Source organism: Spinacia oleracea, chromosome 4 (genome assembly GCF_020520425.1).
Source record: "Spinacia oleracea cultivar Varoflay chromosome 4, BTI_SOV_V1, whole genome shotgun sequence".
Taxonomy (NCBI): domain Eukaryota; kingdom Viridiplantae; phylum Streptophyta; class Magnoliopsida; order Caryophyllales; family Amaranthaceae; genus Spinacia; species Spinacia oleracea.
The window spans coordinates 81,593,456-81,619,946 of record NC_079490.1 but is presented as its reverse complement, the minus strand read 5'-3'; the positions used below and the strand labels follow the sequence as shown (position 1 = coordinate 81,619,946).

Genomic DNA, 26,491 nt, shown 5'->3' with positions numbered 1-26,491 from the left:
AATGAACCTTATTTGCGTCGCACATTTAGCAAATGTGCGTTGCAAATGACTTTTCAGCACCATGCCTGAAAAGTTATTTGCAACGCACATTAGCTAAATGTGCGACGCAAATGACTTTTCAGCACCATGCCTAAAAAGTCATTTGCAACGCACATTAGCTAAATGTGCGACGCAAATGACTTTTAGGCGAAAAAAAAAAAGTCATTTGCCACGCACATTAGCTAAATGTGCGTTGCAAATGACTTTTTTTTAAAAAAAAAAATTCGTTTTTTAATATTTTAGTTACAACCCAATAAAAGGCAAATTCACCATAGATCACCCAACATGTTGATAACCTAACTACACTTTTAACATAAAAGTTTAAGTGAACCATAAACGAATGAGGCCCAAGATATCATTCAAGCAGATGAAAAAAACTCCATTGTCAGACCAAAATCAAACAAATTACAATATGAAATAAAAATAAAAATTTGAACCGAGAAAAAAAAAGCCGAGAAATTAAAATTGAAGCACACTAAATTATGAATTTACAGCGTTCGTGCGACACTAAGACAAACAGGGAGGACTTCTCCTGGACGCTTCAAAATTTCAATTACCAAATCAATTTGAGAGTTGAGATCATGCTTGGATAAGCAACTTCCCATGACACACGTAGCACGCAGCGTCAGCGTCAGCGTATTCAAAGACAAATGAGGGAACCATTCAAGAGTCCCAAGAGCAAGATCAAAGGCGACAATTCTCACAAGTTTAGCGGATTGAAGAGCAATTGTTACCGAGTTTGTTTCCCTTTCTCAAGTTTTAACTTTTCAGTTCTCCTACAATAAAAATTTAGAAATTCATTAATTATCTGAACAGCTTGTTTTCAGTCTCAAGAAATGATTCAAACCTACCCAGATCAACAAAAAAACTAACATTAGGTTCATATTTCTCACTAACTGCGCCACCTTTTTGTTTCTGGAATTGGATGTACCGCAATGTGCTTGCAAAGAAAGCTTCAGCAGCAGAATCTGTTGCCGCATTATCACTTTGCATCTCTGTAGTAATTAATTCCATTAGATCCTGGATTGTATTGACGGTGATTTGGTTGTTTCCCTTCTCAAAAAAATAGAGATACCTAAATATGATGGCAAACTCCAAACTTAAATATGCTGTGAATTATCATGGAAATTCAAACATCCAACACGGTCAGAAAACAAACTTTTCTAGCAAGTAGAGAGCTTACTTATTGATGATTTCAATGAACAGCATAACTAAACCACCAAAACCAACCAACCAATCGCCCCATGTACAGAAATGAGGTATCCTATAGATGGTTCAACAATACAGAAATGATACGACCAGCCAACCAATCAATAATATTTGGGATTGAAGATAAACAAATAGCACAATGCTCGTTTATATAGCTCACTTACTCTCGAAAATGATACGACCAACCATCCAATGATATTTGGGATTGAAGCAATCATCAGTGACTGCAATTAATTAAAAACAGGAAATCATAATTAAAAAAAAAATACAGTACAACAGACATTGTTATGACTTATGAACATCTGTTAATGTTCATATCAAGTAGGACCCTTTTTAAGAGACAACAATGGGTGACAATGACACAAATTCTATATGTTAAAAACCATCAATAAATTGCAGGAAAGGGATAAAATTTCATACCCCTTTGCGCCCAATGTATTTAGAAATCTGACCACTAGCAATTGCACCAACCATTGCTCCCACATTAGCCAATGATCCAAACAAGGAGAACTGCCACCTCCATCAATACAATCACAAGTTAAATGGAAAAACAATCAATCATCTGATATATGTTGTTGGGAATTTTACATAAACGCAAGTCAAAATCTAATGATCATCAAGTTACATGGGTGCTGAAGTATAAAGCAGCAAGACAAACTGCAATTCAGCAAGACAAAGTGCTTGTATGGAAATTTCCATATAAAGCAAGCAAATCATTCCAACTAAGAAACTACAATCATCAGGATATACATGCCATGGCAGACGATTATTAAAGAAATAACATAAATTGGATGTCTGGTATCTCATATCTCATAAGGTTGGACCTCAGCTCAAAATAACCCCTAGAAAAATCAATTTTTCCACAGAAACAGGAACACCAATCAAACTTCCACCATGTTTACATAAATCAAGCTATTTAGTCTTAAGAACGAAAATGGAGACACAATCGTCAACCATTCATCATAAATCCAGTTCAATTTCCACTCAAAGTCAAGTTCAATCACAATAAAACAGAATCAAGAACATTAATCAAAAAGTAAAATGAGCAAACTCAATAGAATTCAATCGAAAATCCAAAATTACATAAACTGAAGTTCAAAACCCTAACTAAATGAAGAATGAAGGAGACAGATGGAAGCATTACAAAATTCTCACCTCCGACTAACAGTCCCGCCTCCTTCCTCCACCTCGCCGCCGTCAATTTAGTTTCTCCAGAAACCTCCGCCGTCAAGCTTCCCTTTCCAAGGATTTCGAAATAGATGCTTCGATTGCGACAGTAGCAAGGGTGCGACGTCGGCGGTTTCAATGACGCTTCCACCTCCGACACCCTCCTCCACCTCTTCTACGACCCCGATTCTCCCTCTTCCGTTGTCGAAACCTATCATAAAGAATTGAAGAATCAAAAACTTAAACAAAAGTGAAAGTTCTAAAACCTAAAAGAATTGAAGAAAGGAGGAAAGAGATGGAAGACTTACCTCATTTACAAACCGAATTTTTTTGCAAGAACCTTGCCGGAGGAAAATTTGAGCGGTGAGGTTGAGGAGAGAGAGGCAGAAACTGGATCGGGTTTGAGGAGAGAGGAAGAAGCAGGGAGTTTAGGAGAGAGAGAGTATTTGAGGAGAGAGGTAGAATTAGGAGAGAGTGTGTTTGAGGAGAGAGGTAGAAACCCATTGACACGTCCGAATTTTTTTTACCTCATTTGCGTCGCAGAATTACTAATCTGCGACGCAGATGACTCTTAGATCGCGCGCAGCGAGCGCTGGCGAGAGCGCACTGCGAGCGATAGCTCGCATGCGATGAGCGCTGGCGCGCGCAGCGAGCACCGAAGCGTGCGGAGGATTGCGATGGGGAAGCAGCAGCTATGCGACGAGCGCATGGGCTGCGCGCACATGGCCAGCAATGGCTGTGTGCGTGCGGCCCATGGGCGTGCAATGCGTAGGGTGTTTGCGTTACGATTAGATTGTTTTGAATGTTTAATTTGAAAATTTCAGTTCACGTAATTTTAATTAATTTTAATATTAATAATTTAAATTATTTTCTTGGATTTTAATTTTGAATATTGTAATTATAATAAATTTTATTTATTCTAATTATTTTAATAAAAATTAAAATCATGAATTAATTTAAATAACGACTTAAATTAAATTAAACTTTTTGGATTCAATTATAAATTTATATGAGCTTTAAATTTTAATTAAATTTGTATGTTTCCGGTTAGACTAGAAATACATTTTTATGTTTAAAATTAGTAAAGCATATGAATTTATTGGTTTAAGTGGGAGCGTATTTTTAGTCATAATCTCTTGATTAGGTCTACAAATCCTTAAGGTTAAAACAACTTGATTAGAATTAATAAGGACTGAATAATTGGTAGATTATTGGTGCCCTTGATTAATTGCTGCAAATGTTTACGTGATGCATAATGTGTTTTACTAACCAGCTATGTGGGCCATTCATGATAATGAATGGGTGAATGGTATATATTGTATATGTACTGTTTTGCAGGTTATGAAGTGACTAGTATGGCCCAAATAGGATAGAAAATATGGTCTGCGTACCATTAATTTGAATGTAATTGGTCTGAAGTACCAAAGTTATTTTTCAATTCAAATATGGTCTGCGTACCATCAAATAGTTGTAATTAGTTATAGCTTATCATATTTGAAGAAAATGGTGCCTCCCACGGAGATTTTCAAGACGGACTTTGAAGTTAAAGCTTCAAGATGAAGTCGGGCCATACTAGATCACAAATATCTTATGCATGTTTTAAGTTATTTATTGCTTTTAAATATGTCTTAAAATGCATGAGATCAAAAGCTTGATTATGTTGCATGATTAAGGATTTTAGTTCACTTAAAATCTAACCAACATAGTAAGAGCCTTAAGTTCCAAACTTAAAAATTGAGTTAAAAGGTGCCATGCCAAAATATACACTTGCTTGGATATCCTTTACATCAATCTAGTAATAGTTTTCGCTCAGCGAGGTGTTACTTATTGGTCCTAAAGGGGCAAGGTACACAAATAATTGTGAGTACATGTTAGTTTTGGTGAAACTCAACGATATAAGTAAGGAGTCCTTTTATGTCGTGGCAAAATCGATAGGTTTACCTAATAAGTTCTTAGACGTACCTATCAACCAAGAATAGTTTCTAGACTATTAGCAAAAGGCTTTTGCTTACCTAAGATGTTCTAGGATTAAGTCGACAAACTGTGCTTAGTTCTTCAATGATTTTAGGATCTTGGAATCATTTTATTCACACCTGCCGGAACACATAACTTGAATAAAATGCTTAATAAACATTGAATTATGCATGTATGCTAGAATTTAAGTTTATTAAGAGAAACTGTGAATGGTTATTTATTTGTTTATTCTTTTCAATTGTAGTTTTTTTTAATATGGCAAACAACAATTCATTCAACATTCGATCAATTCTCGAAAAGGAGAAGTTGAACGGGAAAAACTTCCTTGACTGGCAAAGGAACTTGCAAATAGTTCTTATGCAGGAAGAAAAGGAGTATGTCCTAGATGAGGCGATGCCCGAAGCTGCAGGCGACGGGGTCACTCAGGCAGCCCTCAACCGTTGGATTGATGCCAACAAGGATGTGAAATGTCTAATGCTCGCCACCATGAGTGCGGATCTGCAGAAAACGTTCATCAACTCAGATGCTTTCACAATCATCAGTGAGTTGAAGAACATGTTCCAAGATCTGGCTCGAGTCGAAAGATTCGAAACTCATAGGCAAATTCTTGAGACCAAACTTAAGAATGGCGAGCCCGTAAGTCCACATGTTCTCAAAATGATTGGACTCATTGAGAATATGAGTCGGCTGGATCAGCAATTTTCTCAGGAAATGGCTATAGACACCATCATCCATTCTCTTCATAGCGGGTATGATCAGTTCAAACTGAACTACAGTATGAATAGTCTGGACAAAACGCTCACTGAGCTTCACGGTATGCTGAAGACCGCTGAAAAGACGCTCAAAAGTGATAAGCAGGATGTGCTTATGGTGCGTGGGGGCAAGTTCAAGAAATCTGGAAAGAAGAGGAATGCTAAGAAAGGTGGCAACAAGGCCAGCCCAACTAAGCAAACTGGCGCCAAATCTGCAAAGAGGAAGGTCAGTCAACCCACTTCTGAGTCCGAATGCTTCTACTGCAAGAAGAAGGGGCATTGGAAGAGAGATTGCTTGAAGCTAAAGGAAGATCAGAAGAACGGAACAGTCGTTCCATCTTCAGGTATTTTCGTTATAGACTGTATACTTGCTAATTCAACTTCTTGGGTATTAGATACAGGTTGTGGCTCACACTTATGTTCCAATCCACAGGGACTAAGAAGAAGTAGAAAGTTAAGCAAGGGTGAAGTCGACCTACGAGTGGGAAATGGAGCACGGATTGCTGCATTAGCTGTAGGAACTTACTATTTGTCGTTGCCCTCCGGGCTAGTTTTGGAACTGGAAGAATGTTTCCATGTTCCAAGTCTTACTAAAAACATCATTTCAGTTTCTTGCTTAGATGCTAAGGGATTTTCCTTTTTAATAAAAGACAATAGTTGTTCGTTTTATTTTAAAGAGATGTTTTATGGATCTGCTAGATTAGTCAATGGACTTTATTTATTAGATCACGACAAACAAGTATATAACATAAATACCAAAAAGGCCAAAAAGAATGATTCAGATCTCACCTATCTGTGGCATTGTCGATTAGGCCATATAAACTTGAAACGCTTAGAAAGTCTTCAAAAGGAAGGAATTCTAGAACCATTTGACTTAGAGGATTATGGTAAATGCGAATCATGTTTACTTGGCAAAATGACAAAGCAACCTTTCTCTAAAGTTGGAGAAAGAGCAAATGAACTATTGGATTTAATCCATACAGATGTATGTGGACCAATGAGTACAAATGCTAGAGGTGGTTTCAGCTACTTTGTCACTTTCACTGATGACTTCAGTAGGTATGGTTATGTCTACCTAATGAAGCATAAGTCTGAATCCTTTGACAAATTCAAGGAATTTCAGAGTGAAGTAGAGAATCAATTAGGCAAGAAGATTAAGGCACTGCGGTCTGATAGAGGCGGTGAATATCTGAGCTATGAATTTGATGACCATCTGAAAGAATGTGGAATTCTATCAGAATTTACTCCTCCAGGAACACCACAATGGAATGGTGTGTCAGAACGGAGAAACAGAACCTTGCTAGACATGGTCAGGTCAATGATGGGTCAGGCCGAACTTCCATTAGAATTTTGGGGACATGCACTAAATACAGCTGCACTCACTATAAATAGAGCTCCGTCTAAAGCTGTCGAAAAGACTCCATACGAATTATGGTTTGGAAAGCCTCCAAATGTGTCTTTTCTTAAGATTTGGGGATGTGAAGTATACGTCAAACGATTAATTTCAGACAAACTTCATCCAAAATCTGACAAATGTATCCTTGTGGGCTATCCAAAGGAAACAAAGGGGTATTACTTCTACAATACATCTGAGAACAAAGTGTTTGTTGCTCGAGATGGTGTCTTTTTGGAGAAGGATCACATTTCCAAAATGACAAGTGGGAGAAAAGTAGACCTCGAAGAAATTCGAGTCGAACAACAAACTCTAGAGAATGCTCAAGATGACATTCAGAATGAAACTCAGAGATCTTTAGAAGAATCTGGTGAGAATCATGGTCAAACTAGAAATGTTACCCCGCGTAGATCGCAAAGATATAGATCTCAACCGGAAAGGTACTTAGGTATTTTGACGAACGAGAGCTATGACGTTCTATTACTTGAAAGTGATGAACCTGCGACTTACAAACAAGCTATGACGAGCCCTAGCTCCAAGCAGTGGCAAGAAGCCATGCAATCTGAATTAGACTCCATGTCTGAAAACCAAGTATGGGATTTGGTCGATTTGCCAGATGGCTACCAAGCCATTGGAAGCAAATGGGTTTTCAAACTGAAAAAGGACAAGGATGGGAAACTTGAAGTTTTCAAAGCTAGATTGGTTGCAAAAGGTTACAGGCAAGTCCACGGTGTGGATTACGATGAAACCTTTTCACCAGTTGCAATGCTAAAGTCTATTCGAATAATGTTAGCAATCGCTGCATATTACGATTACGAAATATGGCAGATGGATGTCAAAACTGCTTTCTTAAACGGCGTTTTAACAGAAACTGTGTTTATGACACAGCCTGAAGGTTTTGAGGATCCAAAGAATGCTAAGAAGGTATAGAAGCTAAAGAAGTCAATCTACGGATTGAAGCAGGCATCCAGGAGCTGGAATATACGTTTTGATGAAGCAGTCAGTGACTTTGGTTTCATCAAGAACGCAGACGAATCTTGTGTATACAAGAAGGTCAGTGGGAGAAAAATTGCTTTCCTAGTATTATATGTCGACGACATATTGCTTATCGGAAATGACATTCCTATGTTGAACTCTGTCAAGATTTGGCTTGGGAAATGTTTTTCGATGAAGGATCTAGGAGAAGCACAGTACATATTGGGCATCAAGATTTACAGAGATAGATCTAAAAGGATGATTGGACTTAGTCAAAGCACTTATATCAATAAGGTGCTTGATAGGTTCAAGATGGCGGACTCCAAGCGAGGCTACCTACCCATGTCTCATGGAATGACTCTAAGCAAGACTCAGTGCCCAAAAACACTTGATGAGCGTAGACGAATGAATGGGATTCCATATGCATCATTGATTGGTTCAATAATGTATGCTATGATATGTACACGCCCGGATGTTGCGTACGCACTCAGTGCTACGAGCAGATACCAGTCAGACCCAGGAGAGGCGCATTGGACTGCTGCCAAGAATATTCTGAAGTACCTGAAAAGGCACAAAGATGACTTCCTGGTCTATGGTGGAGATGATGAATTAATTGTTAAAGGCTATACGGACGCAAGTTTCCAAACCGACAAAGATGATTTTAGATCACAGTCTGGGTTTGTCTTCTGCCTTAACGGAGGAGCAGTAAGCTGGAAAAGTGCTAAGCAAAGCACCATTGCGGATTCTACAACTGAAGCGGAGTACATTGCTGCACATGAAGCAGCAAAGGAAGCTATATGGCTAAGGAAGTTCATAGGTGAACTTGGTGTAGTCCCCTCCATTAAAGGACCAATAGCCCTGTATTGTGATAATAACGGAGCTATTGCACAGGCAAAAGAGCCTAGACACCACCAGAGAGTCAAGCATGTACTTCGTAGATTTCACCTTCTACGAGAGTTCGTTGAAAGAAAAGAAGTCGAGATAAGAAAAATTGGAACTGATGACAACATATCAGATCCATTAACTAAACCTCTGCCGCAGGCGAAGCACAACTCGCACACTGCAGCTATGGGAATCAAGCATATTGGAGAATGGCTTTGATGTCTCTGTTTTACGTTTTGAAGTTTTAGAGTTTAAATCTTTGTAAAACATTATTGGTTAATCATTCACAATAAATGAAATAAATTCATTTTTCCATTTAATTTGTGGTTTATTAAATGATGAGTCCCTTCAATTTGACGATATATTCAAGATAGACTGTCAGGACCAGTCCTTTGACTAAGAAATGTCTATCAAGTGAACTTGAATGTCAAAGGTTGAAAATGGTCCCTAATCGGAGTTTTCTATAAAATTGGACGCATAGAAAACGTTAGACGATTAGAATGCAAGATGACTAGTAGTTCTGTTTCTTGAACTATGTGGACATGGCAATGTCATAATCATTTGCATAGATACTTACTTTGGGAAGACTAGTATCGGACAAGACCTATGAAACTTTACTGTAAGAGATGAAAGTCTGTCATAAGTAAATTTCATTAAATTATTAGACACTAAATCCTCAATACCTGAGTGATTTGAGATTACTTGTTTGAGAACTGGTTGCTTTGACGTTGACCAACCGTCGCACCGTAAAAGGAGGCTATAAAGGCAACGCTCAGGTAATCACCTATCAAACGAAGTCTAATCTCAAGATCGCAAGATTGGGATTGTCCTCCCATAAATCGGGATGAGATGCTTAAAAGTTGTACAAGGCCACTCGGAGAGCTAGAAACTGTGAAATGCATGGCCGTGCTCGGATGAATCATAGGCTATGATTATCTGTTTATTTGATCAGTTGAACTCTGAAACCGAGGAACACCTCTGGACATAATAAGGATGACAACACTTACCTTATGTTCAAGAGCAAGCATCGAGCGACAAAGGAATTAGGAAATGCACACTTGTCCCTAAGGACAAGTGGGAGACTGAAGGAAATAATGCCCTTGGTCCAAGTATGCATTCTATGTTAAGTCTAATAAATGCGGTTCAGTATTAATTAACAAGTTAATAATTCAGTGAGATCAAGTGAGCTGAATGCCTAGCTAGAGGCCGCTTCAGTTCAAGTGGAATTAATGATATTAATCCACAGCTTACTCTTGACTGAACCCGTAGGGTCACACAAATAGTACGTAAACGGATCAAGTATTTAATGGCATTAAATACTCCATCTATGAATATTCGGAATCGACGGATCTTGGTTTCAGTGGGAGCTGAGATCGTCACAGGCAAGAAAGAATACTCCGGAAACGATGATATTGCCGGAAACGGAAATATGGATCGTATCGGAAATATAAATATTATCCAAGTCGTAGATGTTGCCGGAAACGGAAACATGGTACGTATTGGAAAATATTATCGGAAATGGAAATATTGCCAGAATCGGAAATATTGCCGGAAACGGAAATATTGTCAGAATCGGAAATATTACCGGAATCGGAAAATAATTCCGGAAACGGAAATATTAAATATTTGTTCGAAACGGAAATTAATTCCGGAATCGGAAATGTTAAATATTGTTCGTATCGGAAATGAATTCCGGAATCGGAAATTTAATCGGAAGCGCATCGTACGAATAAGCATCGGACGAGGCCCAGCACGAAGCCAGGCCATCGCCCAGCAAGCCAAGCGCGCCGCACAAACAGCCACGCCAGGCCCAGCGCTAGGCCAGGCCCAGCAGGCCGCGCAGCGCGCACAGCGCGCACAGCGCGCGCGAGAGCTGCGTGGGCTTGCAGCTCGCGCAGGCCTCGCTGCGTGGGCTGCTGCTCGCGCGCACGCATGGGCGGCCCATCGTGGCTGCCGTGCGTGTGTGTGCAAGTGTTTGAGTTCGTGCACGTTTCCTAAAACATGCAGAGTTCGGTTAATGATTAAATTCCTAATTCTATTTGATAAATTAATTAAATTAGAGTTCTTGTAGGATTCTATGTTTAATTAATTTGTATCTGAATAGGATTTCGATTCCCTTTCCATACCCCTATAAATATGAGGCTAGGGCTCACAATTTATAACGAGTTTCAAAGTATTCAAAGTGAGTTTTTGAGAGAAAAATTCAAACACACATCTTGCTCAAATTGCCGAAATTTTCTAGTACCTTAAGGGCGATTCTAGTTGGTCAATCTTAAGGCGGATCCGGACGTGCTGTGGACTATCTACGGAGGGACGACACTTGGAGTCCTAAAGACTTGTTCTTGTTCGGTTCGGGCGCAGCTAGGGAGGGCACGCAACAAAGAGTATGCATCTAAATTATGCTATATGATTATGTGTAAATAATATGTAGTCTTGGGTTAATGGTTGTTTCCGCATGATTTATGCAATGTCATATGTATCATAACCTAACATGTCCTTCACCCAAGGTGCATTTAGTCTAATACCAAGGTTCAGATTAATTGCGAACAATTAATTCAGTGAGATCAAGTGATCGAAACAGCTAGCTGGAGCAATGCTTCCGATCAGTGAGTTCTAATGAATATTAAGCTCACAACTTACTCTTGACTGAACCTACAAGGTCACACCAATGGCATGTAACAGATCACCGGATTAAATGAATCGGAAATTCATTTAATAGCTTTTCGGGATTTAGTTTTGGAAAACGTATTATACGATACGACCTTGCATCCACTACAAGAAAATTTACATATAGAGGCAACACCTTGAGGCAATAAACTTGTTATGGCCCCTAAAAGTGTCTTTTAGCATTAGTTAATTATGGTAGCCTCTAAAACTTACTTTTAGCGTTGGTGAAAATTAGGTTGCCCCTAAAAATACCTTGCATCGGAATCGTATATCGTATCGCGAATATTCGTAAGCTGGGCGAAACGAATAAATCGTATCGTACGACGGTGATTCGTCGTATACGATACGATAAATAATAGTCGTAAGGTATTAGTCGCGAATACGTAGGGCATCGGAGCTGCCGGCCCGTCGAGCCAAACAAGCAAGCGTGCAAGGCGAGCAAGCCAGCCCGCATTGTGGTACGAGCACGCAACAGCAGCGGCAGCATAGCAACGATGAGCGAGCAAGGCCCATGGCCCAGCTGCTAGGCTGCGCACGCTGTGGGCTTCGGCCTGCAGCGTGTGGCTGGGCGTTGGGTTGGGCGTGAGTGATGTGGCCGGTCAAGGCCACTTGGTCTTTGGCCGGTTACATCGTTTAATACAATTAGGTTATTGTATTTTTACACAACGCAGTACACATCAGTTTTCCAACCCTAAACCTAATTCTTAATATTACGTTCTTCAGTTTTCTCTCTCTGAAAACTGTTATTCCCAAAAGCTAAAAACTCTTGATTGATTGTCTAAGCTACGGTTATCAAGACGGATCTGAACGTGTCGGTGAACCAAGTAGAGGAACGACAAGTGGAGTTCTAAGTTCGTGTTTTTTGACAGATTACTCGAGAAAACACGCTTCAAATGTAAGTTTTCTTAATTTGTGCTTTATACATGTTTCCTGGCTTTGGAGATTGTTTCCGCACATGTTATTATGTTCAACTGTATTCCCCTACAGTGGTATCACGTGCCTTATGTATTCAAAGCATTTTTTAGCATGATTTAATTGTTTTTGCTGTTGTCGAAATTTTGGGAACATTTGTTGATTTTTCGGAATTTTTTATGAATTATTGGATTAATTGCGTAACTTGTTCTGAAATCAAAAAGATTAGGTTTTTCGACTTTTCTGACCCTAATCTGATTGAAAACTATTTTCTAAGATCAACTCATGAGAACGGAATTGAAAAAATAGGCCTCGAAGTTGTGTTTTTAGGGCGTTTTTGTTAATTTTCGAATTAAAATTAATAATGTCGGAAAGTTTTTCAATTAATTGGTCGAGCTAAACAACTCGGAATTGACTGAAATTTTGACACGATGTTGCTAGGTTTATCCTTGATCTATGGTAAAATTTCAGCCATTTCCGACAAGTGTAAACCCTAATTTTGCTTTCCACAAATTCGTAAATTTTAGATCGCTAATTTTTTTTTAAAAATAATTTAGATCTAATAATTTGGTTAAATTGGAAAGGGAATATAATTTCATGGTCAGTGGATAATTTTAAAAATTATTGGATTAAAATTTTGAATGATTTCGTTAATTTTAATCAACACTTAAACCAAATTATTAAAATTTAAAATTTAAATGTTTAGAACGATTTAAAGTTTTAGATTTAATTATTTAAAAGTTCAAATTTTAGTTGAAATCATTCGTTCTTAAAATTTGAATAATGTTAGCCTTGATTTAATATTTTAAGAAATTGGATTCTCGTTAAATTAATTAAATCGTAAAAACCGTTGTTTTTCAAAAGTAAAAATCGTAACTTTTATGAAAAATAACTTAAATGCAAACGTTCGTGAAATTAATTTTTTTTATAATTAAGTTGGTCCGTAGTACGAACCAAAGGCACGAACACAAGGGTGGGGTGGACGTGTGGCTTGTCGAGCCACGCGGGCTGCCGCATCCATGCCGAGCCGCAGCGACGCGGGCAGCAGCATGGGCGCTGCGTGCCGCGCGCGTTTGGCAAAGAAAGGGAGAGTAGGGCAGGGTCTTTTCTTGCGATGGCTGCGAGCAAGCAAGGCACCTCGCCTTGCGATGCGCAGCGACGAGCAGCGACGAAGCACGCAGGGGCAGCAGCACGCTGCGGGTACGTGTGCGCGGCTGTGGGGTGCACGGGCATTGCTCGTGTGCCTCGTAGGCCACACCGTGCTGTGTTGGGCTGGGCGCAAGCCTAGCCCGAGCAAGCACATGAACATTTTTTTAATTTGTTTATTTCGTTGGGCTTTACTATGTTTGCATTAATTTGGGCTAACGGGATAATTAATAATTATTTTATTTACTTGGCCGGGCCTCGAGTTCTAATTTAAAATTAAATATTTAATTATCCGGAATAATTATTAGTTTGAGTGGGAGCCACTAAATGAAATTAAAAATGAAATAGTTATTTTAATTATTTTTCGTAGGTCACATTATTTTAATTAAATTCAATTTTAATTAGAATAAAGTCTAAGGATTAATAATTTGGAAATTGATTAATCTTTTAGGACGCGTATATGTGAACGTGAATTTTAATTAATTCATGTAAATACTTTCATAATTAACATGGGCCATTCGTTTTAGCATACGAATGGGTGAATGCATAGAATGTATATTTTATGTAATGCAGGTAATCCAAGTGACTAGTATGGCCATTTAGGATAGTTAAATACGGTCTGCGAACCGTTCTATCTTTGAATGTAAAGTTTTAAATATGGTTTGCAAACCATGGAAATTTTGATGTAATTTTATTATTTTCAAGTATTTCTAAGTTTAGAACTTTAAGTTAGCAATTAAACGAAGATTCAAGACGATGCCAAGCTAACAAGATGGTGGAGAAGATTGGATGCTTCAAGGCAATATGTTTTGGGCCATAATAGTTCACTACATATATATATATATATATATATATATATATATATATATATATATATATATATATATATATATATATATATATATATATATATTATGCTCGAATGTATGTATGTATACTTTGCATGAATAGGTTATTTCGTATGACTCGATTAGATTAAGTTCACTAAATAATCGAACCAACTAGGTCCAAAGTAATATTGAGTTTAAACATTGCCTTCCAAATCAAGCACTTACAAAAATCTAAGGACCTAATGTAGTAGGTTTACGCCAAAGCAAGGTGCTATATTAGTTGACTTAGATGGTAAGGCGTCCCAAAGGAGCACGTTGATTGTGGTTTCAACTCAAACAACAATGGCATTATGTTGTGGCAATGGGATAAATTATGGTATTAATTTATTAACCAAGAGTAATTTGGAGATTACTAGCAATAGGTTTTGCTTACCTAGAATCTTAAACTACTTAAGACATGCCAAAGCTGCTTAATTAAGGATTTAGGACTTTTAGGATCTTGGAATCGTTTCATTCATTTTGGACCATGTTTTATATTGCATGAATGAAATGTTTAATAGCTTTAATGATTGCATGCTAGCTTTTATGAATGGTTATTTGTTGCGAATTCTTTTTAAATGTAGTAATCAAATGGCCGCAATCAAAACAACACTCAAAGTAACTGAAATTCTGGATGTAAAATTGAACCTATCAAACTTTCTTGATTGGGAGAGGAAGCTTCAGCAAGTCCTCGGGTGGAACAACATTGAATATGTAGTTGACCATCCCATCCCCAGCTATTACTCAAAGGATATGACTCCAGAAAAGCATTGTGCGTGGGCGACCCACATGTCCCTAGTGATGGATCTTATTCTTGGCTTTATCCCCAAGGATTGGAGTGCAAGGTTCGTTGCATACGAGCCGTGGGCACTCCTAAGTCATCTTAGGGATGTATGTCGTGGTAGATTCCAACATGGTGGTCAACATGTTGACCAAAATGTCTTTGAATTGGTAAATTCATTTGGGGATCTAAAGCTTAATGCTCCACTGGGTTGTTGCTTTGACGTCGAAAGACAAAAGGCAAGGGAAAGGGTCATTGATCTTGAAGTGACAGAAGGAACGCCAATTAGGACTCATACAAAGAAAATGGTTGGGCTTATCAACCGCCTTGAGTTACTTGGTGATCCATTCCCAGATTCTGCTGCTGTGGGAATACTTTTGAATTCTCTTCACCCCGGTTATAAGAAATTCAAATTACTCTATTTCTCCAAGAAAAGGGAAAACACTCTTAGTGAGCTAATTTATTTGCTTCATCAATATGAATTGGACTTTGTAAGTTATAAGCAAACGTCGCTAAAAGTAAAGAGTAAGAAAATCAAGAAAAAGGTTCAGGGGAAGATCCAAAGCAAGGGTGAATCTCCATCTACTTCAGGAGGGAAAGTGGAGCCCTCCAAGAAGAAAATGAAGAAGGATCGTTCTCCATCTACATCTCAATGCTTCAATTGTAATGAAATTGGTCATTACAAGCGAGATTGCCCTAAACTAAAGGAAGAGAAGAAGGACGGAAACGTTGCCTCTCCTTCAGGTATGCATGTTATACATTGTAATCTTGCTAATTCTACTTCTTGGGTATTAGATACTGGTTATGGCTCACACTTATTTTCCAATTCGCAGGGACTAAGGAGAAGTAGAAGGCTTGATAAAGGCGAGATGGATCTACACGTGGGAAATGGAGCACAGATTGCTACATTAGCCGTAGGATCTTATTTTATTTCTTTGCCTAGTGGTTTTGTTTTGGAACTAGAAAACTGTTACTATGTTCCTAGTATCACCAGAAACATCATTTCCGTTTCAAGTTTGGATTCTAAAGGTTTTAGTTTTCAATTTAAAGACAATAGTTGTTCTTTTGCTTTGAATGGAATGTTTTATGGTTCAGCACAACAAGAAAATGGTATATATGTGCTAAATACGAGCAAACACATCTATAACATAAATACTAAAAACACTAAAACTGGTTATTCGGATCTCACATTTCTGTGGCATTGTCGATTAGGCCATATAAACACAAAGTGCATGGAATTACTTCAACGGAAGGGAATTCTAGAATCATTTGACATAGAGAAGATTGATCAATGTGAATCTTGTTTACTTGGCAAAATGACAGAGCAACCTTTCTCAAAGGTGGGAGAAAGAGCAAGCGAACTTCTAGGGCTAATACATACGGACGTACGTGGGCCTATGAGTACGAAAGCCAGAGGTGAGTTCAGCTATTTCATAACGTTTACGGACGATTTCAGTAGATATGGCTATATTTACTTAATGAAACACAAGTCTGAATCGTTTGAGAAATTCCGAGAATTTCAAAATGAAGTAGAGAATCAATATAGCAAGAAAATCAAAGCTCTAAGATCGGATCGAGGAGGTGAATATCTTAGCCACGAGTTTGATGACCATCTAAAAGAATGGGGTCTTCTTTCTGAATTGACTGCTCCGGGGACACCTCAATGGAATAGAGTGTCGGAACGGAGAAACATGACCTTACTCCATATGGTCAGGTCAATGATGGGTCAAGCCGAAATTCCTTTACAACTTTGGGGACATGCGTTGCAAACTGCAGCACTCACACTGAATCGTGCTCCGTCAAAAGCTGTTGAAAAGACTCCATACGAATTATGGACTGGGAAACTTCCAAAGTTGTCTTTTCTAAATATTTGGGGTTGCGAAGCATATGTCAAGCGATTGATTTCGGACAAGCTCAAACCAAAATCTGATAAATGTTTCTTCGTTGGGTATCCAAAAGAAACAAAAGGGTATTACTTCTACAACAAGTCAAACAACAATCGTGACGGTGTGTTTTTGGAAAGAAACCATATTTCCAAATTGACAAGTGGGAGAATAATAGACCTCGAAGAGATTCGAGATGAACAATAAACTAAGAACTCTTTAGAATCTGTTCAGGTTGATGAACCTCCAAGGTCTTTAGAAGAGCCAGTAGGAGTAGTTCCTCAAAACGTTGTTGCCCCTCGTAAGTCAAATAGAACTAAGGTTCAGCCGGACAGATGGACAGGCGTCCTCTTGACTGAAAACTTAGACGTTCTCATATTAGATAGTGATGAACCTATGAATTACAAGAAAGCGATGACGAGCCCAAGATCCACTAAATGATTAGAGGAAATCTGAAATAGACTCCATGTCTGAAAATCAAGTCTGGGATTTGGTAAATTTGTCGGATGGGTTTACACCTATCAGATGCAAATGGGTCTTCAAATTGAAGAAAGACAAAGATGGAATTGTATACATATACAAAGATAGATTGGTAGCAAAAGGTTACATACAAGTTCACGGCGTTGACTACGATGAAACCTTTTCTCCAGTCGCGATGCTTAAGTCTATTCGGATAATCCTTGCGATTTCCGCGTTTCATGACTATGAAATATGCGAAATGGATGTCAAAACTTCCTTCTTGAATGGTGTTCTTGAAGAGACTGTGTTTATGACGCAGCCAGAGGGTTTTGTCGATCAAAAGAACCAAGGAAAGGTATGCAAGCTTAAGAAGTCCATTTACGGACTAAAGCAGACATCAAGGAGTTGGAATAAATGATTTGATGAAGCAGTCAATAAGTTTGGCTTCATCAAGAATCAGGACGAATCTTGTGTATATAAGAAGCTCAGTGGGAGTAAAATTTCATTCCTAGTCTTGTATGTTGATGACATACTACTTATTGGAAACGACATTCCTATGTTGGAGTCTGTAAAGACTTGGCTTGGAAAGTGTTTCTCAATGAAGGACTTAGGAGAGGGACAGTACATATTGGGCATCAAGATCTATAGGGATAGATCTAAGAGGATGATTGGACTAAGTCAGAGCACTTACATTGACAAAGTGCTAGCTAGGTTCAATATGATGGAAGCCAAGAGAGGCCATCTACCCATGTCACATGAATATATCTAAGCAAGAGTCAGTGTCCTAGAACATCTAATGAGCGTAGAAAGATGAGTGGAATTCCATACGCTTCAGCTATTGGATACATCATGTATGCTATGATTTGTATAAAGACGGATGTTTCGTTCGCACTCAGTGCAACGAGCAGGTACCAGTCAGAACCAGGTGAGGCACATTGGACTGCTGCCAAGAATATCCTAAAGTACCTGAAATGGACTAAGGATCAGTTTCGGGTTCATGGTCGTACAGATGAGTTGATTGTTAAAGGCTATACGGATGCAATCTTTAAAACCGACAGAGATGATTTCAGATCACAGTCTGGGTTTGTGTTCTGCCTCAACGGTGGAGCAGTAAGCTGGAAAAGTGCTAAGCAAAGCACTATTGCGGATTCTACTACTGAAGTCGAGTACATTGCTTCCTCAGAAGCAGCAAAGGAAGCTGTTTGGATTCAGAAGTTCATCAAAGAACTTGGGGTTATCCCCTCCATTAAAGGACCAGTGGCTTTGTATTGCGACAATAGCGAAGCCATTGCCCAGGCAAAGGAGCCTAGGAGCCACCAGAAGTCCAAGCACGTACTGCGGCAATTTCATGTACTTCGAGAGATCGTTGAAAGGAAAGAAATCGAGATTTGCAAGGTTGGAACTTACGACAACGTCGCGGATCCATTGACTAAACCGTTGCCACGAGTGAAGCACAACGCACATGTAGCAACCATGGGAATCAAGCATGTTGGAGAATGGCTTTGATTTTCTAGGTTTTGTTTTAGAACATTTGTTAGATCTATGTTTAAAACAATTGGTTTAACCATTTCATATTTATGAAATTTATGATTTCATATTCATTTAATTTTGGTTTAGTATTAAATGATAAGTCCATGTGATTCAAAACATTAAAATGGGATGTAAAGATGTATTCTTCGACAAAGAAACACCCATTAGTGAACTTGAATACTAAAGTCACAAAGGATCCCTAATCCAGGTCATTGAAAGGTGGACGACCAATGACTAATGAAGATTAGATTGCAAGTAGATTTTTAGTTCTGTTTCTTGAACTAGGTTGACTGGATGTTAGAATCTTTTGCATAGGTACTTATTGGCCCTTGTATCGGATTGACCATGAGAACACTTTAAGATATTAAAGTTATGTCATAAGTGTTAGGTTATGATACATATGGCAGTTCATAAATCATGCGGAAAAACCATAAAGCCAGGAAAGCATATTATTTACACATAATCATTTAACATAGAATTGATGCATACAAGTTGTAGCGTGCCTTCCCTAGCTGCGCCCGAACCGAACAAGAACAAGTCTTTAGGACTCCAAATGTCGTCCCTCCGTAGATAGTCCACAGTACGTCCGGAATCGCCTCAAGTTAGACCAACTAGAATCGCCCTTAAGGTTACTAGGAATTTCGGCTATGTGTTTGCAAGTGTATGGCTGATTTTTCTTTCAAAAACTTACCCTTTGAATACTTCAATCGTACCTGCAAATAATGACCCTAGGTCCTTATTTATAGAGGTATGGAAAAGGAACTGGAATCCTATTAGGATACTAATTAGTTAAACTAGAATCCTAGTAGGACTCTAACTAATTAATTTTATCCTTTTAGGATTAGGAATTTAATCATCAAACAAATCCTATACAATTTAGGTTTCGTATGTGAACACAAACTCTACACGAGCATGACCCACGAGCGTGCAGGCCATGCCCGCGCACAGCCTACACGGCCGCTCGGCCCACGCGAGCCGCAAGCCCACGCGAGCAGCAGCACAGCTCGCAGCCCATTGCTGTGCGCGCTGCGCGCGCTGCCATGGCCTGCTGGGCCTGGCCTTGCGCTGGGCCTGGCGTGGCCTTGGCTGTTCGTGTGGCGCGCTTGGCTTGCTGGGCGATGGCCTGGCTTCGTGCTGGGCCCTCGTCCGGCAGGCCTCGTCCGATGCTTATTCGTACGATACGCTTCCGATTAAATTCCCGGTTCCGGAATTCATTTCCGATACGAACAATATTTAATATTTCCGATTCCGGAATTAATTTCCGTTTCGAACAAATATTTAATATTTCCGTTTCCGGAATTATTTTCCGATTCCGATAATATTTCCGATTCTGACAATATTTCCGTTTCCGGAAATATTTCCGATTCCGGCAATATTTCCATTTCCTATAATATTTTCAGATACGTACCATGTTTCCGTTTCCGGCAACATCTACGACTTTGGATAATATTTATATTTCCGATACGATCCATATTTACGTTTCCGGTAATATCATCGTTTCCGGAGTATTCATTTCTTGCTTGTGACGATCTCAGCTCCCACTGAAACCAAGATCCGTCGATTCCGAATATCCATAGATAGAGTATTTAATTCCATTAAATACTTGATCCGTTTACGTACTATTTGTGTGACCCTACGGGTTCAGTCAAGAGTAAGCTGTGGATTAATATCATTAATTCCACTTGAACTGAAGCGGCCTCTAGCTAGGCATTCAGCTCACTTGATCTCACTGAATTATTAACTTGTTAATTAATACTGAACCGCACTTATTAGACTTAACATAGAATGCATACTTGGACCAAGGGAATTATTTCCTTCAGTCTCCCACTTGTCCTTAGGGACAAGTGTGCATTTCCTAATTCCTTTGTCGCTCGATGCTTGCTCTTGAACATAAGGTAAGAGTTGTCATCCTTATTATGTCCAGAGGTGTTCCTCGATTTCAGAGTTCAACTGATCAAATAAACAGATAATCATAGCCTATGATTCATCCGAGCACGGCCATGCATTTCACAGTTTCTAGCTCTCCGAGTGGCCTTGTACAACTTTTAAGCATCTCATCCCGATTTATGGGAGGACAATCCCAATCTTGCGATCTTGAGATTAGACTTCGTTTGATAGGTGATTACCTGAGCGTTGCCTTTATAGCCTCCTTTTACGGTGCGACGGTTGGTCAACGTCAAAGCAACCAGTTCTCAAACAAGTAATCTCAAATCACTCAGGTATTGAGGATTTAGTGTCTAATAATTTTAATGAAATTTACTTATGACAGATTTTCATCTCTTACAGTAAAGTTTCATAGGTCTTGTCCGATACTAGTCTTCCCAAAGTAAGTATCTATGCAAATGATTATGACATTGCCATGTCCACATAGTTCAAGAAACAGAACTACTAGTCATCTTGCATTCTAGTCGTCTAACGTTTTCTATGCATCCAATTTTATAGAAAACTCCGACTAGGGACCATTTTCAACCTTTGACATTCAAGTTCACTTGATAGATATTTCTTAGTCACAGGACTGGTCCTGACAGTCTATCTTGAATATATCGTCAAATTGAAGGGACTCATCATTTAATAAACCACAAATTAAATGGAAAAATGAATTCTCTTCATTTATTGTGAATGATTAACCAATAATGTTTTACAAAGATTTAAACTCTAAAACCTTAAAACATTAAACAAGGATATCAAAGCCATTCTCCAATATGCTTGATTCCCATAGCTGCAGTGTGCGAGTTGTGCTTCGCCTGCGGCAGAGGTTTAGTTAATGGATCTGGTATGTTGTCATCAGTTCCAATTTTGCTTATCTCGACTTCTTTTCTTTCAACGAACTCTCGTAGAAGGTGAAATCTACGAAGTACATGCTTGACTCTCTGGTGGTGTCTAGGCTCTTTTGCCTGTGCAATAGCTCCGTTATTATCACAATACAGGGCTATTGGTCCTTTAATGGAGGGGACTACACCAAGTTCACCTATGAACTTCCTTAGCCATATAGCTTCCTTTGCTGCTTCATGTGCAGCAATGTACTCCGCTTCAGTTGTAGAATCCGCAATGGTGCTTTGCTTAGCACTTTTCCAGCTTACTGCACCTCCGTTGAGGCAGAAGACAAACCCAGACTGTGATCTGAAATCATCTTTGTCGGTTTGGAAACTTGCGTCCGTATAGCCTTTCACAATTAATTCATCATCTCCACGATAGACCAGGAAGTCATCTTTGTGCCTTTTCAGGTACTTCATAATATTCTTGGCAGCAGTCCAATGCGCCTCTCCTGGGTCTGACTGGTATCTGCTCGTAGCATTGAGTGCGTACGCAACATCCGGGCGTGTACATATCATAGCATACATTATTAAACCAATCAATGATGCATATGGAATCCCATTCATTCGTCTACGCTCATCAAGTGTTTTTGGGCACTGAGTCTTGCTTAGAGTTATTCCATGAGATATGGGTAGGTAGCCTCGCTTGGAGTCTGCCATCTTGAACCTATCAAGCACCTTATTGATATAAGTGCTTTGACTAAGTCCAATCATCTTTTTAGATCTATCTCTGTAAATCTTGATGCCCAATATGTACTGTGCTTCTCCTAGATCCTTCATCGAAAAACATTTCCCAAGCCAAATCTTGGCAGAGTTTAACATAGGAATGTCATTTCCGATAAGTAATATGTCGTCGACATATAATACTAGGAAAGCAATTTTGCTCCCACTGACCTTCTTGTAGACACAAGATTCGTCTTCGTTCTTGATGAAACCAAAGTCACTGACTGCTTCATCAAAACGTATATTCCAGCTCCTGGATGCCAGCTTCAATCCGTAGATTGATTTCTTTAGCTTGCATACCTTTTTAGCATTCTTTGTATCCTCAAAACCTTCAGGCTGTGTCATAAACACAGTTTCTGTTAAAACGCCATTTAAGAGAGCAGTTTGACGTCCATCTGCCATATTTCGTAATCGTAATATGCAGAGATTGCTAACATTATCCGAATAGACTTTAGCATTGCAACTGGTGAAAAAGTTTCATCGTAATCCACGCCGTGGACTTGCCTGTAACCTTTTGCAACCAATCTAGCTTTGAAAACTTCAAGTTTCCCATCCTTGTCCTTTTTCAGTTTGAAAACCCATTTTCTTCCAATGGCTTGGTAGCCATCTGGCAAATCGACCAAATCCCATACTTGGTTTTCAGACATGGAGTCTAATTCAGATTGCATGGCTTCTTGCCATTGCTTGGAGCTAGGGCTCGTCATAGCTTGTTTGTAAGTCGCAGGTTCATCACTTTCAAGTAATAGAACGTCATAGCTCTCGTTCGTCAAAATACCTAAGTACCTTTCCGGTTGAGATCTATATCTTTGCGATCTACGCGGGGTAACATTTCTAGATTGACCATGATTCTCACCAGATTCTTCTAAAGATCTCTGAGTTTCATCCTGAATATCATCTTGAGCATTCTCTAGAGTTTGTTGTTCGACTCGAATTTCTTCGAGGTCTACTTTTCTCCCACTTGTCATTTTGGAAATGTGATCTTTCTCCAAAAAGACACCATCTCGAGCAATAAACACCTTGTTCTCAGATGTATTGTAGAAGTAATACCCCTTTGTTTCCTTTGGATAGCCCACAAGGATACATTTGTCAGATTTTGGATGAAATTTGTCTGAAATTAATCGTTTGACATATACTTCACATCCCCAAATCTTAAGAAAAGACACTTTTGGAGGCTTTCCAAACCATAACTCATATGGAGTCTTTTCGACAGCTTTAGACGGAGCTCTATTTATAATGAGTGCAGCTGTATTTAGTGCATGTCCCCAAAATTCTAATGGAAGTTCGGCCTGACCCATTATTAACCTGACCATGTCTAGCAAGGTTCTGTTCCTCCGTTCCGACACAACGTTCCATTGTGGTGTTCCAGGATGAGTCAATTCTGATAGAATTCCACATTCTTTCAGATGGTCATCAAATTCATAGCTCAGATATTCACCGCCTCTGTCAGACCGCAGTGCCTTAATCTTCTTGCCTAATTGATTCTCTACTTCACTCTGAAATTCCTTGAATTTGTCAAAGGATTCAGACTTATGCTTCATTAGGTAGACATAACCATATCTACTGAAGTCATCAGTGAAAGTGATAAAGTAGCTGAAACCACCTCTAGCATTTGTACTCATTGGTCCACATACATCTGTATGGATTAAACCCAATAGTTCATTTTCTCTTTCTCCAACTTTAGAGAAAGGTTGCTTTGTCATTTTGCCAAGTAAACATGATTCGCATTTACCATAATCCTCTAAGTCAAATGGTTCTAGAATTCCTTCCTTTTGAAATCTTTCTAAGCGTTTCAAGTTTATATGGCCTAATCGACAATGCCACAGATAGGTCAGATCTTAATCATCCTTTTTGGCCTTTTTGGTATTTATGTTATAAACTTGTTTGTCGTGATCTAATAAATAAAGTCCATTGACTAATCTAGCAGATCCATAAAACATCTCTTTAAAATAAAACGAACAACTATTGTCTTTTATTAAAAAGGAAAATCCCTTAGCATCTAAGCAAGAAACTGAAATGATGTTTTTAGTAAGACTTGGAACATGGAAACATTCTTCCAGTTCCAAAACTAGCCCGGAGGGCAACGACAAATAATAAGTTCCTACAGCTAATGCAGCAATCCGTGCTCCATTTCCCACTCGTAGGTCGACTTCACCCTTGCTTAACTTTCTACTTCTTCTTAGTCCCTGTGGATTGGAACATAAGTGTGAGCCACAACCTGTATCTAATACCCAAGAAGTTGAATTAGCAAGTATACAGTCTATAACGAAAATACCTGAAGATGGAACGACTGTTCCGTTCTTCTGATCTTCCTTTAGCTTCAAGCAATCTCTCTACCAATGCCCCTTTTTCTTGCAGTAGAAGCATTCAGATTCAGAAGTGGGTTGACTGACCTTCCTCTTTACAGATTTGGCGCCAGTTTGCTTAGTTGGGCTGGCCTTGTTGCCACCTTTCTTAGCATTCCTCTTCTTTCCAGATTTCTTGAACTTGCCCCCACGCACCATAAGCACATCTTGCGTATCACTTTTGAGCGTCTTTTCAGCGGTTTTCAGCATACCGTGAAGCTCAGTGAGCGTTTTGTCCAGACTATTCATACTGTAGTTCAGTTTAAACTGGTCATACCCGTTATGAAGAGAATGGAGGATGGTGTCTACAGCCATTTCTTGAGAGAATTGCTGATCCACCCGACTCATATTCTCAATGTGTCCAATCATTTTGAGAACACGTGGACTTACAGGCTCGCCTTTCTTAAGCTTGGTCTCAAGAATTTGCCTATGAGTCTCAAATCTTTCAACTCGAGCCAGATCTTGGAACATGTTCTTCAACTCACTGCTGATTGTGAAAGCATCTGAGTTGATGAACGTTTTCTGCAGATCTGCACTCATGGTGGCGAGCATTAGACATTTCACATCCTTGTTGGCATCAATCCAACGATTGAGGGCTGCCTGAGTGACCCCGTCGCCTGCGGCTTCGGGCATCGCCTCTTCCAGGACATACTCCTTTTCTTCCTGCATAAGAACTATTTGCAAGTTCCTTTGCCAGTCAAGGAAGTTTTTCCCGTTCAACTTCTCCTTTTCGAGAATTGACCGAATGTTGAATGAATTGTTGTTTGCCATAATTAAAACTACAATTGAAAAGAATAAACAAATAAATAATCATTCACAGTTTCTCTTAATAAACTTAAATTCTAGCATACAGCATAATTCAATGTTCATTAAGCATTTTATTCAAGTTATGTGTTCCGGCAGGTGTGAATAAAATGATTCCAAGATCCTAAAATCATTGAAGAACTAAGCACAGTTTGTCGACTTAATCCTAAAACATCTTAGGTAAGCAAAAGCCTTTTGCTAATAGTCTAGAAACTATTCTTGGTTGATAGGTACGTCTAAGAACTTATTAGGTAAACCTATCGATTTTGCCACGACATAAAAGGACTCCTTACTTATATCGTTGAGTTTCACCAAAACTAACATGTACTCACAATTATTTGTGTACCTTGCCCCTTTAGGACCAATAAGTAACACCTCGCTGAGCGAAAACTATTACTAGATTGATGTAAAGGATATCCAAGCAAGTGTATATTTTGGCATGGCACCTTTTAACTCAATTTTTAAGTTTGGAACTTAAGGCTCTTACTATGTTGGTTAGATTTTAAGAAAACTAAAATCCTTAATCATGCAACATAATCAAGCTTTGATCTCATGCATTTTAAGACATATTTAAAAGCAATAAATAACTTAAAACATGCATAAGATAAATGTGATCTAGTATGGCCCGACTTCATCTTGAAGCTTTAACTTCAAAGTCCGTCTTGAAAATCTCCGTGGGAGGCACCATTTTCTTCAAATAGAATAAGTTATAATTAAAACTAATTACAACTATTTGATGGTACGCAGACCATATTTGAATTGAAAAACAACTTTGGTACTTTAGACCAATTACATTCAAATTAATGGTACGCAGACCATATTGTCTATCCTATTTGGGCCATACTAGTCACTTCATAACCTGCAAAACAGTACATATACAATATATACCATTCACCCATTCATTATCATGAATGGCCCACATAGCTGGTTAGTAAAACACATTATGCATCACATAAACATTTGCAGCAATTAATCAAGGGCACCAATAATCTACAAATTATTCAGTCCTTATTAATTCTAATCAAGTTGTTTTAACCTTAAGGATTTGTAGACCTAATCAAGAGTATATGACTAAAAGGGCTCCCACTTAAACCAATAAATTCATATGCTTTACTAATTTTAAACATAAAAATGTATTTCTAGTCTAACCGGAAACATACAAAGTTAATTA

At 38.8% G+C, this 26,491-nt stretch overlaps 1 protein-coding gene across 7 annotated transcripts; it reads right to left on the bottom strand.

Annotated features, from left to right (window-relative positions):
- Positions 1–392: 392 nt before the first annotated feature.
- On the bottom strand, positions 393–2,541 carry LOC110798678 (sugar transporter ERD6-like 6). Of its 7 annotated transcripts, none has more exons than XR_008919425.1 (6): positions 2,404–2,541; positions 1,669–1,758; positions 1,413–1,472; positions 1,223–1,303; positions 913–1,114; positions 393–815 (listed from the first exon to the last, which is right to left on the bottom strand). XR_008919425.1 is itself a non-coding variant. In XM_056827345.1 (5 exons), exons 2-5 carry the CDS (start codon positions 1,720–1,722, stop codon positions 799–801), a joined length of 333 nt encoding a protein of 110 aa, XP_056683323.1. In that variant the 5' UTR covers positions 1,723–1,758; positions 2,404–2,541; the 3' UTR covers positions 393–798. The 7 variants fall into 7 exon arrangements, 4 of the variants coding, with proteins under 4 accessions (XP_056683323.1, XP_056683324.1, XP_056683326.1 ...); XR_008919426.1 differs by having other exon boundaries at positions 913–1,092; XR_008919427.1 differs by having other exon boundaries at positions 913–1,034.
- Between the last annotated feature and the right edge of the window lie 23,950 nt (positions 2,542–26,491).

Coding starts and splice junctions, on each gene's coding strand:
- LOC110798678 (XM_056827345.1), bottom strand. CDS start 1,722: ATGGTTGGTGCAATTGCTAGTGGTCAGATTTCTAAATACATTGGGCGC. Junction 1,473..1,668: donor AATACATTGGGCGCAAAGGG/GTATGAAATTTT, acceptor AATTAATTGCAG/TCACTGATGATTGCTTCAAT. Junction 1,093..1,412: donor TGGTCGTATCATTTTCGAGA/GTAAGTGAGCTA, acceptor TTTTTTGAGAAG/GGAAACAACCAAATCACCGT.